The sequence below is a fragment of the Miniopterus natalensis genome, chromosome 15, assembly GCF_054644295.1.
Source record: "Miniopterus natalensis isolate mMinNat1 chromosome 15, mMinNat1.hap1, whole genome shotgun sequence".
In the NCBI taxonomy this organism is placed as follows: domain Eukaryota; kingdom Metazoa; phylum Chordata; class Mammalia; order Chiroptera; family Miniopteridae; genus Miniopterus; species Miniopterus natalensis.
Genome location: NC_142095.1, coordinates 4,744,213 through 4,764,115, shown reverse-complemented (window position 1 = coordinate 4,764,115; position 19,903 = coordinate 4,744,213). Strand labels below are relative to the sequence as shown.

The window sequence follows — 19,903 nt, the reverse complement described above, 5'->3', positions numbered from 1 at the left end:
CCTCCTTCTTCTCTAGTCCTTGACTCTAATTTGAAGAATCAACCTTAGCAATGCTGTTTTATTCAATATACATCTGAAATGTGCTAGGCTTACAGTAAGTACTGAAGCGCAAAGTGAACAGCTGACACAAATCCCTGCTTTCAAAGTCTCCCCAGCCCAACAGTAAATATGTATATAGAATAATAAAAGTGTTTTCCTGCTGGTAAGTAATCACTGAAGATATCAAGGTCATAATCACATCAAGGTCATAATGATTAAATATTTCTCCAATTTCAGATTTGTTTTCTAGGCAAATTAATTTCAAAACTAAGATTTTCCCCCCACATCTCAAATTTAACTCCTCTATAATTTGTCTAATTATAACTTAAAAAATCACCACAGCCCCCCCAGTGACTTCACTGAAGTTACATATTTATTGTACCAGTCAACACAACACTGCAGTTAAGGCTACGAGCTCTCCTGCTGTTCAAATCATTCAAAAAACTTTTTGAACCATAGTTCATTCCTTTCCCAACCCATATTTATGCACATCCCTGTTTGAGAAGTTGCTCATATTTATGAACACCTTACCCTAGAAAACCACATAGTTTTGCATGCTTTTCATGGAGTTCTGAAAAATCCCCTGAAGTTCAACCATGGACCACAAGTTGAGATCTCTGCAGCACTAAGGAAAAAAGGTACTTGAACAAAACATTAAAATGACAGTTTCTATGCTTTCAGAATGAATTTGGACTTACTACAGCTTTTAAATCAAAAGCAGATTAAGATAAATCTGAAAAGTATTCACCATAATTGCATGAATCACTTAGCAAAGATACAGAAATCACTATTTGTTGGATCAGAAAAAGGAGTAGAAAGAACACAGGATTTAAATCAGAAGGCCAGAGTCAATTTTTATCTCTGTCATTTAAAAGCTAAGTTACAACCTCATGGATGTGTTTGTTTCCATTCACAGCTGATAAAAACATGACCACAGTACCCTGGGGAAACTCAAGAGACCAAGACAGAAGCAGTCTCTGCCTTCACACAATGTACAATTATGAAATGTTACCTACTATGACTGGGAAGAATGTTATGAGAGCATATAGAAAGGGTAGAAAGAATATTTTGTCTTGGAGGAATAGGAATGGCTTTCTTGGGAAAGGAGAAGAGACATCTGAATGAAAGAAAAGTGTTTTTGGAGTGAATGTGTGTGTTTACATATTTGTGTATGAACATTAGTAGCACAGGCTAATAGGTGGGCCAGAATGATTTGAAGTGAGACTACATAAATAAATGAAGACCAGACTATGCCATGATATGCAAACCTCGTTAAGAAAAATGAACTTAATTTTTAATAGTGTAATGAGGAACCATTTAAAACTTTTAAATAGGACACTGACTGGAACAGTCTGTATTTTCCAAAAGATCACTCTGGCTACGAAAGGTAGCATAGACTGTTGAGGGCACATAGTCATTCACTATTATTAAGAGGTAACTTATTATTATAACCATTAGTATGAAGATACAATAATAAAAGTAACTTTTACCACAAAGAGTAAGAAACGGTCCTTGCCCTTGAAGATCTCATGGTCCGGTAAGGGGAAACAAGAATCTAAGCAAGTAACTTTAGTAATCTGTTAAGATTACTACCATTGTATAGAAATACAGAAAAGGACAGAGCACTACAAAGGATGAACTGCAACTATAACTCTGAAACAGGAAGGGAAAGAAAGAAGAAAGAGGAAGGAAGGAAGGAAGGAAGGAAGGAAGGAAGGAAGGAAGGAAGGAAGGAAGGAAGGAAGGGAGGGAGGGAGGGAGGGAGGGAGGGAGGGAGGGAGGGAGGGAGGGAGGGAGGGAGGGAGGGAGGATATTCTAAGCAAAGAGAACAGCATATACAAGTACATAGAAAGGTGAAAACAGAATGGGGCAAAAGCAGGTTTACAGTTGTTCATATGGGAAATAATAAATAAAATACAAGAATAAACTGTATTTCGCACACTCCCAACTGTAAACCTACTTTTGCTCCACCCCGTATATATGAATAGCCTGTGACTCATGCACTGAGTGTTTAAGTGAAATTATTGGGCAAGAAGGTTAGATAAACAAAGAAGTACCTCCCCTACTTTTTAAGCTCCTCATATACTTAAAGGCATTATTCTTTTAGTAATGGGAATCTCTGTGAGGCTACTAAAGATTCCTATCACTGATCACATCTGTGTTTTTTAAAAGATAACACTGCAGAATAAAGGGTAATATAAGGGGGGAAAAGAATGGGAGCAAGAAGTACAAATAGGAGGCTGTGAACACAGTCTAAGCAAGAAAAGACAAGAGCCTAAATTAAACATGGCAAAGAGGAATGATATGACCTATTTCACTTGTAGGACAAAGAAAGTTCAGGTGCTCCAAGAAATACCACCTTTAAGGGATAGGCAGAATGGGAACATCAGTGAGAGACACAGAGGGAAACTGAAATGATTCAGGAGCGGGCATGGTGTCAGATCAGAAGGAAAGGCAAGAGAAATGATAGGTCAAGTACTACTTTATGTGTATGCACATTCATTCACATACACACAAAAATATACACATGTATGTATTTTTTACAGTCTGCTGACAGCTCCTACAAGTAACATCCCAATAACAATGACTTCATCTAGAGTCTGGATCTTGGTTTTTAAATGTTATTTCCCACCATAAGGAAACAGGGATTCTTAGAGAAATAGCTGATCTCAAGGCCTGGGTAAATACGAGATAATCCTAAAATAGTATGTTATACTAGGTTAAAAAAAAAAAAAAAGGGAAACATCTCAAAATCACACAGAAGCAATCTTGCAGGATTTCTCATTGCCCAAATAAGGGACAATTTAAGCACTGAATAAATAATGGAACTAATGGATCACAATTCACTGAATAAAAACAGGAATCCATTAGTCTAAACTGATATAAATCAATGAATAAAAAACTAAATGGGAGAGCAAGGAAAGCTCTTACTTATAAAGAATGCCAACCAAAACCCACAGAAGTAAAAGAAATGATGGATTAGAAAAATCACCACTGGCAACCATCATAGTTATGTGATTCAGACAAATTCACTGGACGTTGAAACTAATGGATAAATTTGATGGAAAAACAGAATATTTACATATTTCCAAAGGTGCTTCAATGTGATACTTTTTAATTAGAAAGGAAAAAAACAGTAACTTTACATTGGAGAAACCTGGCGGACACCACCTTAACCAAGTGATCAAAGCTGATGATGCCAGTAATGGAACAAATCGATATCATATGAAGAATACTACGGTGATATTCCTGACCAAAAACGTATAATCTGAATCCAAACAAAAGAAAACCTGACAAGCCAAAACTGAGAAATATTCTAAGAAATTCAAAAGTATTAAAAAATGTGAATTTATAAAAGATAAAGAAATACTGAGGAACTATTCCAGATTAAAGGATATTAAAGTATTACAATTAAATGTAACTACTGATCTCAGGTTAGATTCTGGAGAATTTTTTTTTTTTTTTGCTATAGAGAACATTATATGCAAAACTTGAATGAGGTCTGTTGATTAAATAACAGTACTGTGTCACTGTAATTTGCTGATTTTGATACATCTACTGAAGTCATCTAGAAGTATGCCTTTGTCTTTATGAAATAAATACACACTGAAATATCTGGGGGCAGTTGGCGTCTTGTCTGTAACTTACTCTTTAAAAGTTAAAAATTTTAAGGAAAAACAATATGGCAAATTTGGTAAAATGTTAAATTGGGGAATCTGGGTGAAGGGTTTAAAAAAATTTTGAGCTGATTTTTTTTTCTGCATTTGTCACTAAAATGTGTATTACATGCAGAATACACACACAAGAGTAAGTCTGTAGTTTTCCTGTTATGTCTAAAATTACATCAGAATTAAAAGAACATTTAAGAAGAAAAATTTGTATTTTTTAAATTATGATTACATTAAAACTAGATTATACCAACTTATCCATAGTCAAGAATTCTCATTTCCAACTAACTTAATCATGGTCCTGAGGGGAAAAACAATATTCCTTAAAGGTCTCTTCTAGACCAGTAATTCTTTTTTTTTTTTTAAATATATCTTTATTGATTTCAGAGAGAGGAAAGGAGAGGGAGAGAGAGATAGAAACATCAGTGATGAGAGAGTCACTGATCGAGCCCGCAAGCCGGGCATGTGCCCTGACCGGGAATCGAACCCTGATCGCCTAGATCCCAGGTAGACGCTCAACCGCTGAGCCACGCCTGGCCGGGCTAGACCAGTAATTCTATAATGTGTATATTCTCCCACTTCTCAGATAGTCTTACATCCAAATAAAGTAACTTTTCCTAAACAGAGTCAAGACTTTTCTGTACTTCATTGTTTAGATCAGGTGTTGGCAAATTTATTTTATAAAGGGCAGGATTGTAAATATTTTAGGCTTTGTTGGTCACCCAGTCTCTGAAGCAACTACTCAACTCTACCACTGCAGTGCAAAAACAGCCGTAGACAATATGTAAATGAACAAACGTGGCTGTTAAAAAACAACACAAAAAACAAAAAAAAATTTATTTACAAAAACGGGCAGTGGAGCAGATTTGGCCAGCCTGTGACTTAGATGAAAGTATTTATCCAGTAACAACAAAAGGGACTACTAATAAGTTTAAGGCCACATTTGCCTTTTACCAAGGACATAAAAAAATTTCAATGTACCAGTATCTAATATAGTGTTCTTGGGCGGAGGGGAGTGTCAATTCTAAATTTTAAAGAAAAAGATAAGTAATATTGAGAATATTACTTAGTAGAGAATAATATCTACTAAGGATTTTTAAATTTATTACAGAAATCCAGGGCACATAATTTTATTCTGAAATGTTGCATTGCAGATTTCACATACGCTATTAGTCACAGATCAAAATTCTAAGCAGTGACTCAAAACTTTTCAGTTGGGTAACTCCATTTTATTTCTGTAGAAAGTTTAATGCTTAACTTTCTAGGAAAATAATGTGTTTGTTGAATTAAAGACAATATCTGGAGATAAAGATGAAAGATAAGAATGGCTATTAAGAAGAGTCCAACTTATCACATATACAGAATGTTGTTCCTAAACCATCTAATTCAGGTGTAACTGTAACTACCCAAAATTCATTTTAAGGAAAGATGCACATCCTGTAACCTAAGTGTCTACAAGACAGGCTCTGGAATCACTAGCCATCACAATCTCTTGGGTGTTTAATTGCAACTGAAACTACCAAAGTCACAGGAACCTTACCTCTTTTTCTTATGATCCAAATGATTTTCCAGTCAAGGTTATAATTAATCACCACTTATAACCAGCTGTTTTGCCCTGTGAAGTCTAGGGTATATTTTCAGCATGAGGGGTGATGTACAACAACTCCTTTTGCAAACAGAAATGTATGCACATGTCCCTGCTGAAAATGTAGCCCAGTAAATTTGCTTGTGAAGGTGAAGACATGCTTATGTGTAGCAATGTGCCAGATGATGTTTCTTGTTGAGGTCTACTTTAGGAGTCAAAATGTATAAGCCTTGTTGAGCCAAGGCAAGGCAGTGGTCCTGTGTATAGAGGTATAGAAAAAGTAGCTCACTTAATCTTTTCTCGGAAGGAGTCGGGATTTTCCCGCAACGACATCCATTGTTGGCAATGGACGCACCAAAATAATGCCGGCGCCAGTGAGTTAACCACCTCTGTCCTTTTTTCACCTATTATATTTTTCATGCATCATCCAACTTCCCAACCATCTTCCTGTTTCTTCACAGAATGCACGCTAGGTTCTCGTTTTTCTTCAGCACGAAGTTGAAAATGGAGTTGAGAAAAGGAGACACATGGTCAGCTGGTGATGTTAACAAGCTCCTTGCTGCCCTGAGAAGCTAGATGGAAATGGTTCAAGTTACAAGAGGGATCATCATCAGATCTGGGAGGACAAAGAGTAATTCATGAAGCTTCATTCCCTTCCCTCCCGCCCTCTTTCACTTATTGATGATCCCTATAGTCTGATTTCACAGCAAAATCAAGATTAAGGAATCTGAAGTAACCTCTTTCAGTTCTTCACTCCATCCAGTGTGCAGAAAGGCCAAGTGGAACACATATCCAGCAATGTTAAAGTGGCCCCAGAAGGTCAGGGAAGCTTGGAGTGGCTAACATAACCACAATCTAAGATCAATGCTTTTCAGTATGATCTTGAAATTAACATCAGCAACTAACACGGTGCTTGGCAACAGGTGCTTAATAAAGACTGGTTGAATAAGACATTTTCTTTTCGGCCAATGTCTACTTTCTACTTAAACACATAGGTGGAAGTCAGACAGAAGTAGTTAACTCTTTCAATGCCGGGACAGTATGGATATACTGTATAGTAATCACATCAAGTCAATGTGTTTCTCTAAAATGTTTAAACTATGGGTTCCTGATTTCAGAGTTCTCGTTAGATGCTAGCTAAAGAATTTTTTAAAAGAAAACCATAATCATAGTTTTGAAATTAGAACCATTGTAAAATGTTAACAGAATAGATGGATTAAGAAACCCAGCATCAAGTGTAACAAAACATCACAGTTCGGTCAAGCAAAAACATTTCTCAGTAATACAATTCTAGATGGGTAATGATTCCAGAGCAAACTAAAGTTTGAAGAAAGAGGATTTTATTTAATGGCTTCCTTAATGCCAAGAATCAGGATAAACCCAAAGTATAAAGAGTAAGAAGGATATATTTTAAGTACAAATAAAATTTTAAACCTCAAATCAAGAGGACCATCAAGTATATAGTACTGCAAAACTGCTTTGATCTTTCAGACAGGAGTGGGAGGGTAACGAGCAGGGGTAGAAATAATTTTGTAGGACTCAAAAATGGATGTGTACAACATGAGTTTAAATTACAAGTTATATCTAATTGGGTTAAGGAAATCCCAGAGAATAATTCATACCATTACAATTACATAAAAAACCCTACCATATAGAGAAACAAAAATATTCACTTTCTCCAGATTTTAAGGAGAGACAGGGTTTTAAGGAATTACAATTATTATTATTTTAAAATTATATCAATCAGAGACTTCTCAGGCAAAGGTGAACTACTGGATCTACAACTCCATTCTCTCTATATAAAACTATGTCTATAAGGCTTTTTCTATGTTCACCTGTGTACTTGTCTCCATTTCCACCTTCCTTATGAGGCAGCCTAGTACAAGCTCTACAAGCAGTCTCTAAACACAGGAGACTTCTTCCAGGGAAGAATAAAGCAGGCCTTAAATAAAGGTCCACCCAAGTGACTGTCCCAGCTCCTCTTTCAATTAATTGCAGTTTCAGTTCCTGTAGTGCACATACTGTTATAAGCAGATTGATTATGAACTCTTCCTTTTAGATTTATAAAAAGGTCAGATTTCATAAGGCTTAGTAAGGCTGAGTTGTAAGTGATGAAAGAGTAGCATGAGTAGGAGCTGAAATGGGCAAACGAGCTGAAACTGCACCATACTTAAAGGCCCTCAACACGACAAATTGCAAATGCCAAAAATAAGCACAGTGCACAAACAACCAACTGTTCATTTTGCTCAGTTTAAGGCCAGTTCCATACGGGTCAAATCGCAGGATCTAATAGGTGAGCTTTACAGTCATAATTAGGGACAGGGAGGATTCAGGTATCCATCTTGCTGCAAGTAAATCTGTACTGCTGGTTTATCTATTTGCTTCACCTCTGACAGAAGAAAGGAGGAACAGAAAAATAGAAGCTAGAAATGTACACTATTCCCACAGGACCTTCAAGACCTGGATCCCAGATTTAGATTACTTACAACAGAAATGTACCACATCTCTCCTAGGCTCATCCTGTTACTCACTTCTGTATTTATCCAAGAGCCAGACCTGCACATCTTGCTACATTCTTTAACAGGAGATTATGTACATATTAAGTGTACGGGTTCCACACCTCTCTATTTTTCCTCTAGACAGCATCTTTTGTCCAAAGAAATAGGCATTTAAAGACAGGTATATTTCAGACATAGTATTGGAACTGAATACCAACTAGCCCTGCTCCATATTAAGTTGTTTTACTGGAACAGAAATTTATGTTAAATCATTTTTGATGAAAAGTTGCTAAACTACCTTGGTTTCAGAATTTTTTTATTTTCAATTAATTTTCAGTTAATCCAATAAATTAATTTCCAATTAATTTAAACATTCTTTGTTTTCTTATAGAATCTTGCACAGAATTTTTAAATGTAGAACCATATATTTGTTACTCAAAGGATTTTTTGCTTTTGTTTTCAATGTAAAGAGCACTTGAATGACTAAATTCCATTTTGTGATATACTTTTCTAAATGAGGAAAAGGGATATTTATATATTAGTTTGGCTGGTATATCTCTTGCTAAGGTTTAAAAGATGTCTGAGACATTTACAATCAGCTTGATAGTATTCCATTTTTTAAAAAATACATGTATAGTCAGAAAAGTAGATGATTCTACTTAAAGTTGGTACAACTCTAAACCTGAGTAATTCAGGTTAAAATAAAAGCTTTTTTCTTACCTTTAGGTCTTTCCAACTGTCCAGGAGCTTGGTGGCCAAATCACTTATATCTACTGTTTTATCTGGCTGTTCCTGGCTCCTCTCACTCTCCACATCAGATACACCCTCCTCTTCATCTTGGGACGCTGTTTCTTCAGCAATATGTTCTTCTAGTTTTGTGCCATTGCTCTCTTTAGGCTCCATTTCAATGTCAGCCTCTGGTTCAGATGTGGGTAGCTTACTGGCCTCCACAGCAATTTCACTGTCAACTTTAGATTCAGGCAGCTGTTGTGGGAGTAGCTGTTGTGACTGTAACTCATCCTCTTCTTCTACAGGCATGTTTTCTAACTGGTCAAGGTCCTCTTTGCCATCTTTGCCTTCTAGCTCACTGGTAGCATCAGAGATCGCACTGTCCATGCTATTTTCACTTATAATTTTAAGTTTGCGAAATATGAGTTTCTTGGGGGTGTCTGTGTCAGCTTCAGTGCTCAGCTTGGTGGAAGGATCAGGTGTATTGAGTGGTGTGTGAGCCCGTGACGTATTCTCACTAGAATACCCATCTCCTTCACTCAACTGAGGAACAGCAGTCTTGGTCTGAGACCAACGTTGAATAATTGGAAGTACTTTGCTTTCCTCCAACATATTTTTAGTAGGAATAGGTAAGTGTTCCAAAGTCTTTATAATCTGATTAAACACAATAAAAAAAATCACATCACTTTGTACAGCTGACTTTTCAAACTTCTGGATGGGAGTCAGATCATTTCTGCAGGAGCAATGGGTTTTTTTGTTTTTTATTGTCTTATGAATAAAATGTGCAGCAGGTGACTGCTCACATCATCAAATAGGACTGATTAATATTAATATTCCCCCCCAGTAGTTCTCAAACCTGGTTAGATTTTTAAAAATATATATACTACTAGATATCACCTTGGGTACCTTTTTCTAAAAAGTTTCCCAACTGACTGCGATACAGGTGTGGGAACTATGCAACAACATATATTTAAATGTCTCACACAGACACAAAAAATTGCAGATACTTACCTCATTAGTCTTTGATAAATAGCTATCTAGCAAAGAGACACACTCTCTTCATTCAGAAATAACCGCCCCTCCCACTGTAAATCCAAGAATTTCTTCCAAAGTACAGCCCACAATGTAGTTCTACCAAAACTACAAGGTTTCCCCAACTTCTACTTATTGCCAAATCTCCTGGGAGAAGAATAAAAGCAAGACAATCACTTATTTGCCAACTCCCATGTGTTTTTCTAGTTTTTTTTTTAAGAGTACTGTTTAAAAACTTTGGGATATTAGAAATTATGATTAAAAGGAACTACATTTAAACCAAGTTAGAAAATAGTTTATTTCATGGGAAGGTATAAATCACAAACTCTCTAACAAAATTGCCAACAAACATTTACTTAGATCTTTTAAAACACTTAATTACTCCTCAAACTGTTCTTACTCTTGTCATCCAGAATTTGGCTTCTTGCTAATTTTTTATAACCCCAGAATTTAAGTTTCATATGGTTTCCTTTTTTTTTTTTTTTTTCATATCTTTATTGATTTCAGAGAGAGGAAAGGAGAGGGAGAGAGAGAGAGAAACATCAACGATGAGGGAGTCATTGGAGATGGAGCCCTCAACCTGGGCATGTGCCCTGACCTGGAATCGAACCTCGATCTCCTGGATCCTAGGTCGATGCTCAACCTCTGAGCCATGTCCGGCCGGGCTGGTTTCCTATCTTTTAAAAACTATGGGTTTAGCAACAAACTGGATATTTCATTTAACTATGGTATTATATCTTGCTTTCCCAGTTCCCAACTATGTAGTACCAACCTTAAAAAAAGACTATAAGGAAAACCATAGGCAACTCACTACTAGCAAGGTGTATATAAAGGTTATAGTAGAAGTCGTCCCTCAGACTAAAGGGTTCCAGAATCCATTCCGGCCAAGGGCATGTGTCTCAGTTGCAGGCTTGGCCCAAGTCAGTCGGGGCACATGCGGGAGGCAGCCAATCAATGTGTCTTTCTCACATCGATGTTTCTCTCCCCCCACTCCCTTGCACTCTTTCTGAAAACCAATGGAAAAAATATCCTCGGGTGAGGATTTAAAAAACCTAGTTATGGTTGGGATGACAAAAATACTTAATATTGCCTGGTCGGTCTGGCTCAGTGGTTGAGTGTCGACCTATGAACCAGGAGGTCATGGTTCGATTCCATGTCAGGGCATCTGCTTGGGTTGTGGGCTTGATCTCCAGCAGGGGGCATGCAGGAGGCAGTCGATGGATGATTCTCATCATTGATGTTTCTATCTCTCTCCCTCTCCCTTCCTCTAAAATCAATAAAAATATATTTTAAAAAAACACAAAAAAGTTAATACCAGCAGTAAATATAATGCTAAATTCATTATCTCTGATATTATTACATACTGCCAACCTAAGCAATCAGTATAGTGGTTGTAAGAAATAAGCACACTGAATGTGAACTGACCTCTTCCTGAAGCTTCTGGTTACTTTCCCGGCCTTCACCCAGCTCTGCCATCCAGATCCACAACAAAGACAGCCCATGACGTTCCAGAAAGGATTTCAGGCAAGACTGTGAGTGTGTGTTCTTCCATGGTGGAAAGCAGGATGCAGGGTATTTTGGGGGTGGGGCAGGGAGAATACCAGATAGACCGTTAAAGAGGGCCCACAGAGAAAACTAAAGAGTTTGTTTATATTCCAAAAAACCTAGAAACTATTTAACTTAACTAGAACTATATAACTAATAAATGCTTTAAAGTAAGAGATTACAATCTTTTTTGATACCCAAAATATATCCAGTCAACCTGGACTTTACTAAAGTAGAAAACTATATAAAAACTAATGTCAGTTACCATGAAATCTAATTCTAAAGGACTAAGAAAAAAATTACATTTACCATTTTTATTAAAAAAGCTAAAACTATAAAAATTAGTCTTTAAATAACTTTCTTTTCTCTCTTTGTTTCAGATGCTTATTCAAAAGGGTTTTTTCTCTTAGATTTTTATTCACCTATTTTTTATCATCCAACTTCTTGTGGCATACCTAATAAACTGGAGTAAATGAGATTACTGTTAAAATTTCTTGCTTTGAAGTCCTGTGGTAAAAATGGCTTTGTTATGCTAATAATCAAGGGGGGAAATTATCAAGTGTCATGAACTGTCACACAAAAAAATCTCACCATGTTCTCTGACTAAAGAGAGAAAGCAATTAAGATGTACTAATAGACTAGATGATGCTGAACTCTTAAGCCATTTTTAAGAGTACAGCTTTCAAAGTCATGTAGAACTCACATTATCCATTTAAAAAATAAGAGTAATTCTGCTCATCAAATTATTCCTTCTCCATTCCTTTATTCTGAATTGTAGTTTAAATGTCCCACTTCAAATTCAGAAATAAAAAATAAATTAATATCAAAGTGTTCACCTGTATGAGCTTGAGACAGGTAAGTTTCTGTTCCAAAGTTTCAATTCGAACCATTAGCCGGGATAAGCTGAGCACCTGATTTTTATCAGAGAGACCCTCACCATTCTCCATCAGAGCTTCTAGCTCTCCATCCACCTACCACAGCAAAGAAAAACATCTGGTTATAAAACAGCAACAAGAACAAAAGTCCCTCTAATCTAAGAATCAAACAACCTGAAAAGTTGTTCAACCTCACCAGTAATAAGGAAAATGCAATTAAGATCATAATGAGGCCCTACCCAATTTGGCTCAGTGGTCAGAGCACTGGCCTGAGGACTGAAGGGTCTCGGGTTCAATTCTGGTCAAGGGTACCCACCTCAGTTGCAGGCTGATTATGGGAGGCAACCAATCAATGTCTCTCTCATCAATGTTTCCCTCCCTCCCTCCCTCCTTCTCTGAAAAGCAATGGAAAAAATATCTTCGGTGAGGATTAAAAAAAAAAGATCATAATGAGAAAGCACTTCCATTCATAAGTGCAAAAAACTGCCAACAACCCATATGTCTGTGGTCAGGTTGGATAAACTGGCATGTTTATGGAATGCTATACCACAGTGAAGGGAATCAAGTGCAGCCAAATGCAACAATTCATCGGTCTTACAAACAATGTTATGTGTAGAAAGCAAGTTTGAAAAGACTACACGCTGTACGAATCTGTTTTTATGTACTTCAAAACCAATTTTTTAATAGCTAAATATCTGAAAAATCTATTTTAAAAAGGCAAGAAAGTTAAGACACAAAATTTAAAGACAGTGATATCCTCTAGGGGCTAAGCAGGGAGAAGGAAGCAGAGAAGTGTTTAGAAGGGTTCACTTCATAATTATGCTTTCTAACTTACAAATATTCTTTGGATGTTTCAAATATTACATTTCAATAATAGAGAACAAAAAAAAAAATCAACCTGCCAAAGGTTGCTTTTTAGCTGTGTTGTAGTAGTTACAAAAGATATAAATATGCTCTCACAGAACTTACTATTGCAAAGATAAAATTAATTCATATAAAATTGAACAACGAAGCATTACTGTAAATGTTAATGTTAAAAGCTGAAGAGGCTAAGAAGGAAGGGAGTGGCTAGAGAGTCACCAGAAATGAATTTACAGAAGTGGAATTGGAAATAGTAAGATAAAGAGGAGGGAGAGAGTAAGCAAAGTAGAGGGCAAAGCTTGAACAAAGGAAAAAGGGAATTTATGACAGCGCATAGCTTAGGCTGGCTGGAGTGGATAAGATATGGTGAGGAACTGAGAAAAACTATCAAAAGGGATGATAAAGACTACAGTGTCATTAACATATTCTAATTAATACTTAAAATATGCAAATATTTTTAAACTGCCGATTTCTGGTCCTCTCTATGGCATCCCCTACCCAAAAGAAGTCCTAAGACTTACTCTTGGGAATTCAAGAGGTGCTGCTTCTGTGATTCTACTCAACTGTATCGAATCAGAGCTCAGAACCTAGACACGCAGAAGAGGATTTCAGTAGGAGATGATCCAAGTAAAACTAGAGTTACACTCTTCATTATAGTCAAGGACAAATGACGCTTCTAGGAACCTAGATTCATATTGAGTCATTCCTCTATCTGGCAAAGTTTCATCCAAAATATTCTTATTCCAGGATAACTTCACACCTGGAACAACCCATGACTCAGCCCATCAAATGACTGCATTCATGTTATGCCAAACTCAGTCTATAATACCAAGTCCTACACTGATATTGGGGTTGTTCTTTAATCTTACCAGGAAGGTAGAAAGCCATCTGATATTGGTATGACAGAGGTATAACACTGCCCAAGAAACCATCATAAGGACACTCCCTACCAATAATGTATAGTTTTTGTTTTGCTTTCTTTTTTTTTTTTTAATCCTCACCTGAGGATATACTTTTCATTGATTCTAGAGACAGAGGAAGGCAGAAGGAGAGAGAGAGAGAAACATCAGTATCAGTGAGAAACATCGGCTGCCTCCCATACGTGCCTGGACCAGAGATTGAACCTGCAATCTGGCTTTGTAGCCCGACAGGTAATCCAGCCCACGACCCTTCAACATACAGGACGAAGCTCCAACAAACTTAGCCACATCGGCCAGGGCCAATAATGTAGTTTTTAAAAATGTGTTTATTATGTAAGTTTTGAAAACAGGAAACAGCCAAAGTGAAGTTTTTATGAAGATTTTAGCTTAGGTCAATATGTTTAATGACTATTTTGTGGCTATTCTAGTAAACTATCAATTATATGAAATAAGAGTTAAAAATAAACACAATCTTAATGGAGTTTAAAGAAAAATTTCCTGTAATAGTCAAGTCAAAAAGGCTAATAGGCTATGACCCAGTGACCATTTCCATGGATATACCTTGAAGAAAGGTGAAAGAGGCATGCAAAAATATTAAGACCAAAAAGCAGCACCACAATGTCTTCTTATAGAATTCAGTTTCTCCATAATTAATTCTCTTCAATTAATTTGGGCTTAATATAACATTATCTTTACACCATTATACTTTTATCTCCTCCCCCATGAAGGCTCCATCGCCTCACCTAAACAGTAAGATTGATGCTATTTATAATTCTTAACAGTATTCGTTCCTAAAAAGCTCAGGGATGAGCTAACTGCAAAAGATCACAGTGGAATATGCTCACTAACACCCCTAACCCTCTAGCTCCTTCTCCTAACCCTCCACTAAGATTCCTTTTTAAAATGGTCCTTTTCGCCCAGCCGGGCTTGGCTCAGCGGTTGAGCGTCGACCTAGGATCCAGGCGATCAGGATTCGATTCCCGGCCAGGGCACATGCCCGGGTTGCGGGCTGCAGCCGATCAATGACTCTCTCATTATTGATGTTTCTATCTCTCTCTCCCTCTCCTTTCCTCTCTCTGAAATCAAGAAAGATATATTAAATAAATAAATAAATAAATAAATAAATAAATAAATAAATAAATAAATAAATAAATAAAATGGTTCTTTTCAATGCTTACTGCTATGGGAAGATCTTAAGAACACTTGCAAACTTTAGAGGTCCAAACAAAAGACAGGCCAATATTAAAAGATCAACCTTAAGTGAGCTAACAAATAAACAATTTATTTGTACTTAGGATTAGGAGTTTTACAGGCTCTAAAAAACTATTAGCCCACTTGTTATCAAACGTACCCAATTCTAATCTCTAGGAACCTGAAGTAAAAATAGCAACCACCCATCCTTCTTTTCCATGATTACTTTACCTGATCCTGAATTTCTCTGGTTATAGTTTTGCCTTTTCAAACTTCAATCAGAAAAGCTACCTCTCCCTTCTTAAAATGTGTATGGTGAAATTTGAAAGAAAGATGGAACACTTACTGAATCTTTCTTACGAGATCGTTCCTTCTTCATTTTCCCTCCTGCTGCTCTGATGCTGACTCTATTCTCTCCTCCCAGGTAACCCCGACAATTAGCTGACCCACAGAAACATTTCTGAGCTTCTTTTCTGTTCAAGGAGCATTGGAAAAGTGTCAGTATGTGAACATAAACCACATAAAAATGTTGACAATATAACAATTACAAGAGAGAAGTCAATCCAGCCTAAACAAAAAATACACACAATTATTTTGAGACTAAAAAAACCTGATACTATCTAATGCAAATACCTGATAATTGCTCTTAAAATATTCCAATCTTCCTTTATTAGCTAGACAAAACTAGCCAAGAAGTTAATGAGTAATTTCTTCATTTTATAAAAATACCTACTAATATATGTAAATAAAAGCTCATATACATATTTGGACTAAGAACAAAATTGCTTAAATAGTTCAACACCAATTACTTATATGTAAATATTTAACTGGTACACAGATCAACCAAGTGTACAAAAAGATATACACTGATATAAAATGCATTATTAGGATACTTAAAAGGAAACACATAATTAAAAGTTATCATCACATAAGGATGACACTAATAATAAATATAGTAATTAATAAATGTAACCATGGAGTTAAGAAAAAGTGGTGGAAAGAACACAGGCCTAAGTGTTTAACATAGGCCTGAATACAAATTACCTCTGCCATTTATTTACTGTATGACCAGAGAAAGCTACCAGAGGAAATCTATTCCAAAGTAAACTGAGAGATTTAGTATATGACAGTAGCAATCAGAGGCACAAAAATGAATTATTCAATAAATAGAGCAGCAAATCACAAATAGCACTTGATTTCCAGTTTCCCTTCCTTCAAAGAGGGCAGTACAAACAAGACCATTGCTCAGATATATTAGTTCATGAGGTGTTGTAAAATGGTAATACCACTATATTTCATTTATCAGCTGAAATAACCTCTATAAAGAAGAACTTCCTCTCATCGAATATTTGGTTAAACCTGAAGTAGACTTCACTTGGAAAAGGCAAGATAAATGTTTGATTTCTTCCCTTTTTTAATTTTTAAAATTGGTTTTCAAAATCATGAATTGGTTCTCATCAATTATGATGAATGCAATTTTACTTTAAAAGTACCATTAAAACTCAAGGATTTTATATAATGTGTTTCAAACCACTCCAGTTGTTATACTTATTGATGCTCAAGTGTTATAGAGACTCTCACACTTTTGCTAAGAGCCTATTCAAGCTAGCTCTTGAGTCCCTTTGATATAACCCTCCTAATATTTTATAACTGGTTTTCTGGTATGACAAGACAATTTAGGATCACCTTGTTCAATTCCTGTCTCAAACTTGAAATCAGACATTGAGCCAAGGAACTCTGTTCCTTTTTAGTGGGATTTTGTAAAACTGCAATATAGATGCTAGGGGTATTCATTGCTACTTCATTACTTATTGATTTTGGTAAACAAGACTAGGTAACATTATTTTTCAGAGTACAATATGGTATAGGTGAGACAAGATTAATCGTGAGTTGATAACTGACACACGAATGATGAATAGAGATTTATTGTACTGTTCTCTTTATACACACACTGTTGACATTTCTATAATTAAATTTTTTAAAAATTACATTAGAAACATAATTACATAAATACAACAGTATGCCATTCAGAGGAAAATTATGTTGCTCATGCACAATATCCCTTAATGGCAAAAAGTGCAATACAGTAAGAAAAACATACAAATTTGGAACAGGACACTACAGATAAGAGCTAGTAGTATACATAACTTCTTCGTAATTCACATCAAAGTTTTATATCTCTATATCTGAACAATCTATTTCCCCATCAGAAGCAGCAAAACAGAATAGAAACAATACTCACCCGTATCTTTGGAACTGGTAGTCAAATGTTAACTCTGAGCCTGAAGGAACCAGTTTGGTGGTAAAAAACCCAACCCTCAGCTGTCCATTCACAGTCCACTGAGATGTTGTTTTTAAAAGAAAAGAAATTAGTAACTAGTTAATCTATGTTTTTTTAAAAGATTATCATTATCAACCTTAATTATGTATGTGCCTCTTTAGAAAATAAAGGCTTTTCCAAACAGGTAAACGGGGAACTTTTTCCTTTAAATAAACTCACATATTGAAGTGCTACTCTTATTTCATGAACTACCAGATTGAATACCATCAATAATTTGTCTCTAATAAAACTGCTATTTTAACTAACTTTAATAAACATTTCCACATAGTAAGATTAACTGTACTAAAAATAGACAAATAGGGAATGCTTGGTGTCACTGAGTATTAAGGCAAATTTACATTACCTTATATTATGTTAAATAGTTATGTTCTAAGATAAGATGGGTATGAAACCAGAGGGAAGTGATGCCAAAAGTTTAACTTCAAGAAGCAGTGGTCATATTGTTGAGTGTAGTGAAAGGGAAGGGAAACATCAGAACAGATGTATAAAACTCAATTAAAATTGGGGTAAATACACAGGAGTTAGACCTTACAGTTCCAGAACATTTGAGAGGTAAGTCGACTGTAGAGCTCCTCTCCAGACCATTTGAACATGTTACTGATGAAAAAACCCAGACTTAAAAAGGTGAAGGGACACAGTACAGTTGGAGCCTCAAAGCTAGACATGTGGCCACCAGCTGCAGGCAAAACTAGAACCAGAACTTAGGTTAAGTAACTTCAGACCAGTTTCTCCTGTTTATTATATGACTCAGCTCTTAGAATGAGTCATATTTAAGATCTATTAGCACATAGATCAAAGGTAAAAAATACCCAGGTTTCAAAAGCACTACTTTGATATGAGAGGGTATCATTGATATTTTCCCCCCTAGGGAGTGGGTCCATAGCTTTCTCAACCTAAAAAAAGAACCAAAGTTCTAATGTACATATGTACTTTTTAAATCTAAGCTCAACACACAAATGAGAGGTACTCAAAGTGACAAATCCATTGATGAATGGATTTATCAAGTGTCATCTATGTGCAAGACCCAAAGCCTGGCCTTGGTGAGGAGAAGCAGTGAACAGTGTACCCATATGCACATCACATATAATCCTTCTCATTTGTGGCCATTTGGCCCATATTATGTTATTAAAATGGTCAAATTTTGAACTGGGATAGGAGCTGATAAAAATCTGAATAGTACACACACACTGGACTTCATCAAAATCAAAATTTAGTTTTATATCTTGGCATGTTTGAAATAATATCTAAAATTTATGGGCAAAGAGAGGTGAGAATTAAATGCAACAAGAGTTTCTTATACTGAATCCTAGAACAAAAAAAGTGACAGATGGCAAAATCTGAATAAGGTCTTTAGATCAGCTAATAGTTAATAGTATATCAAAAATTAAGTAATTGTATTATGTACAATGTGTACATTTGGGGAAGCTTAAGTATGAGACCTCTGTGCTATTTCAGCATAATTCTGTACTATTTATTTCATAATCTAAACTTATTCCAAAATAAAAATTTTAACAATAAAGTAGGAAAAAATTACTTAAAAATAAAAGCCATGGGTACCTTTGATATAGAATCTAAAGTAGTCAGAACAGCAATCTTAAATAAATACCCCAAACTCTAAATCTACCTCAACTTACTTTTTGAGTCTCACAGTTTGGTTCACAGCTATGATTCATAAAACGAGAGCAATTTCCTTTCTGAGTGGCATCTATTATCTAGGGAAAAGGACAATTTAAGAGTTAAAAATGAGACCTGAAAATATACTTGCATTGTGCACAGGCAAGGCATCAGGCAAATTTAAAATCCCATCCCTGACTCCCCTTCCTTTAGAGAACACTCCCATCTTTATACATCAAAGTGATGACCACTTCCTCTGGAAGATCTGCTAACTATAAACATATTACCTACAGGGAAAATTGTCTCCATATCTATTACTCTCTCATTTACTTTTAGCTATTTCTTACATCCTACTGTATTCCAATCTCACTTCATTTGTGTATAGCTTCATTTTAAAGTGCATACTATACCACAGTGCAGTAGCTCTCAAACTTGTGTATCTGAATGCCCTGGACTGCTTGTTACTGGGCCTATCTCCAGACTGATTCAACAGGTCCTGGGATCCATCGTTAGGATTTGTATTTCCAGACTGTGTAGAGGCAAATATGAGAATCTAGCTAAATTTTATTAAGCCAGATATTAAAGAGATTTATAAAAATGTAAAACAATGATATGCCTCACTAAAAAAATTTTTCTTTTAATTATTTTTATAACGATTTGTGTCAATATATAATGGGGTTATTACTTTGAAAAGGCTTAATAAATATTTAATTTCTCAGCTTTAATTTTTAATATCATAAATAATGACAACTATAACCCACACAAACAAAAGCTCTTGGGGAAGGGGTTGTCAATAACTGTTAAGAGTTATAACATGAACCATGTATATTTATATTTACATATGTATGTAATTACTTCCCTCTCCCATCCTTTTTGTAAACCGCAACAAATTTTATATACACTATTCTGCTCATTTTTTGTCGCTTATTTTAGAGATAAGTCTATATCAATGACCCTTTCAAACTCAACAACTTTCAGATCTGTTTCAAAGCAAGCACATTCATG

At 35.7% G+C, this 19,903-nt stretch overlaps 1 protein-coding gene across 2 annotated transcripts in view; it reads right to left on the bottom strand.

Moving 5' to 3' along the window:
- Nucleotides 1–19,903, bottom strand: part of SETD2 (SET domain containing 2, histone lysine methyltransferase) — a 57,176-nt gene that overhangs the window by 25,766 nt on the left and 11,507 nt on the right. For both annotated transcript variants that reach the window (XM_087824798.1, XM_087824799.1), the window contains exons 5-10: nucleotides 18,919–18,996; nucleotides 17,186–17,283; nucleotides 15,290–15,416; nucleotides 11,933–12,067; nucleotides 10,977–11,096; nucleotides 8,511–9,173 (exon numbers count right to left, since the gene is read on the bottom strand). In XM_087824798.1, the coding sequence (XP_087680924.1) occupies nucleotides 8,511–9,173; nucleotides 10,977–11,096; nucleotides 11,933–12,067; nucleotides 15,290–15,416; nucleotides 17,186–17,283; nucleotides 18,919–18,996 (1,221 nt within the window). The remainder of the gene's footprint in view (nucleotides 1–8,510; nucleotides 9,174–10,976; nucleotides 11,097–11,932; nucleotides 12,068–15,289; nucleotides 15,417–17,185; nucleotides 17,284–18,918; nucleotides 18,997–19,903) is intronic.